Here is a 652-nt window from a genome sequence, read left to right on the forward strand (position 1 = left end):
CGTGCGCAGCTGCTGGTTGCGGAGACTGATGGCCTCGTTGACAGAGGGGAAGTCATTCAGGATGAGGAACTGCTTAAGGTCTGAGACAAGCTTCATGAGAGACTCTCCTGCACGTACCTAAGACACATTAAACATGGAAATGTCATCCAAGTCTAATATGTCTATTAATTATCGTACTACCACTGTAGATCTTACTATGTTGGCAGCTCGCACGTGCATTTCATAGTGATCCTGCTCAGCTTGTGTCGCCCTGGAAACCTGAGTCTCATCTTCCACCTGATAGATGAGATGACCAGATCATTGTCCTTGTAAAATGATATTGATAATAAATGTCACATAGTCATAGCAAAATGCACACCAACATACCTTTGCCGTTTTGATTATTTCGGTGAAATTGTCTAGAATTGACCTGATGTCATCTTTAAGTCTCTTATTGTAGTTCTGCAGAAGAGTTTCTTTGCTTTGTGGGAGTACTCTCTGTGTGGCCATCACAGCGCTCTTCAGTCACACTTGACAGTGCTAAAGGATCAGAAACAAGACTTTACTGTTAGAACTGCAATTAGTTTTCACATTAACTGCTACTAAATACATATAATAAACAGCCATTGATACATTTCCGACCCCTAACTGCAGCCACAGCCTTTTTTTTTTT

At 41.4% G+C, this 652-nt stretch overlaps 1 protein-coding gene across 1 annotated transcript; it reads right to left on the reverse strand.

Annotated features, from left to right (window-relative positions):
* Nucleotides 1-3: 3 nt before the first annotated feature.
* LOC107735146 (mediator of RNA polymerase II transcription subunit 22) lies at nucleotides 4-523 on the reverse strand (the record flags this gene model as incomplete). The annotated part of the gene is made up of 3 exons (XM_016546926.1): nucleotides 367-523; nucleotides 196-276; nucleotides 4-117 (listed from the first exon to the last, which is right to left on the reverse strand). Coding segments are annotated over exons 1-3 (318 nt in total), but the record flags the coding sequence as incomplete, so codon positions are not given.
* Nucleotides 524-652: the final 129 nt, after the last annotated feature.

Source organism: Sinocyclocheilus rhinocerous, unplaced genomic scaffold (genome assembly GCF_001515625.1).
Source record: "Sinocyclocheilus rhinocerous isolate Xijiao unplaced genomic scaffold, SAMN03320098_v1.1 C35827224, whole genome shotgun sequence".
Classification (NCBI taxonomy): domain Eukaryota; kingdom Metazoa; phylum Chordata; class Actinopteri; order Cypriniformes; family Cyprinidae; genus Sinocyclocheilus; species Sinocyclocheilus rhinocerous.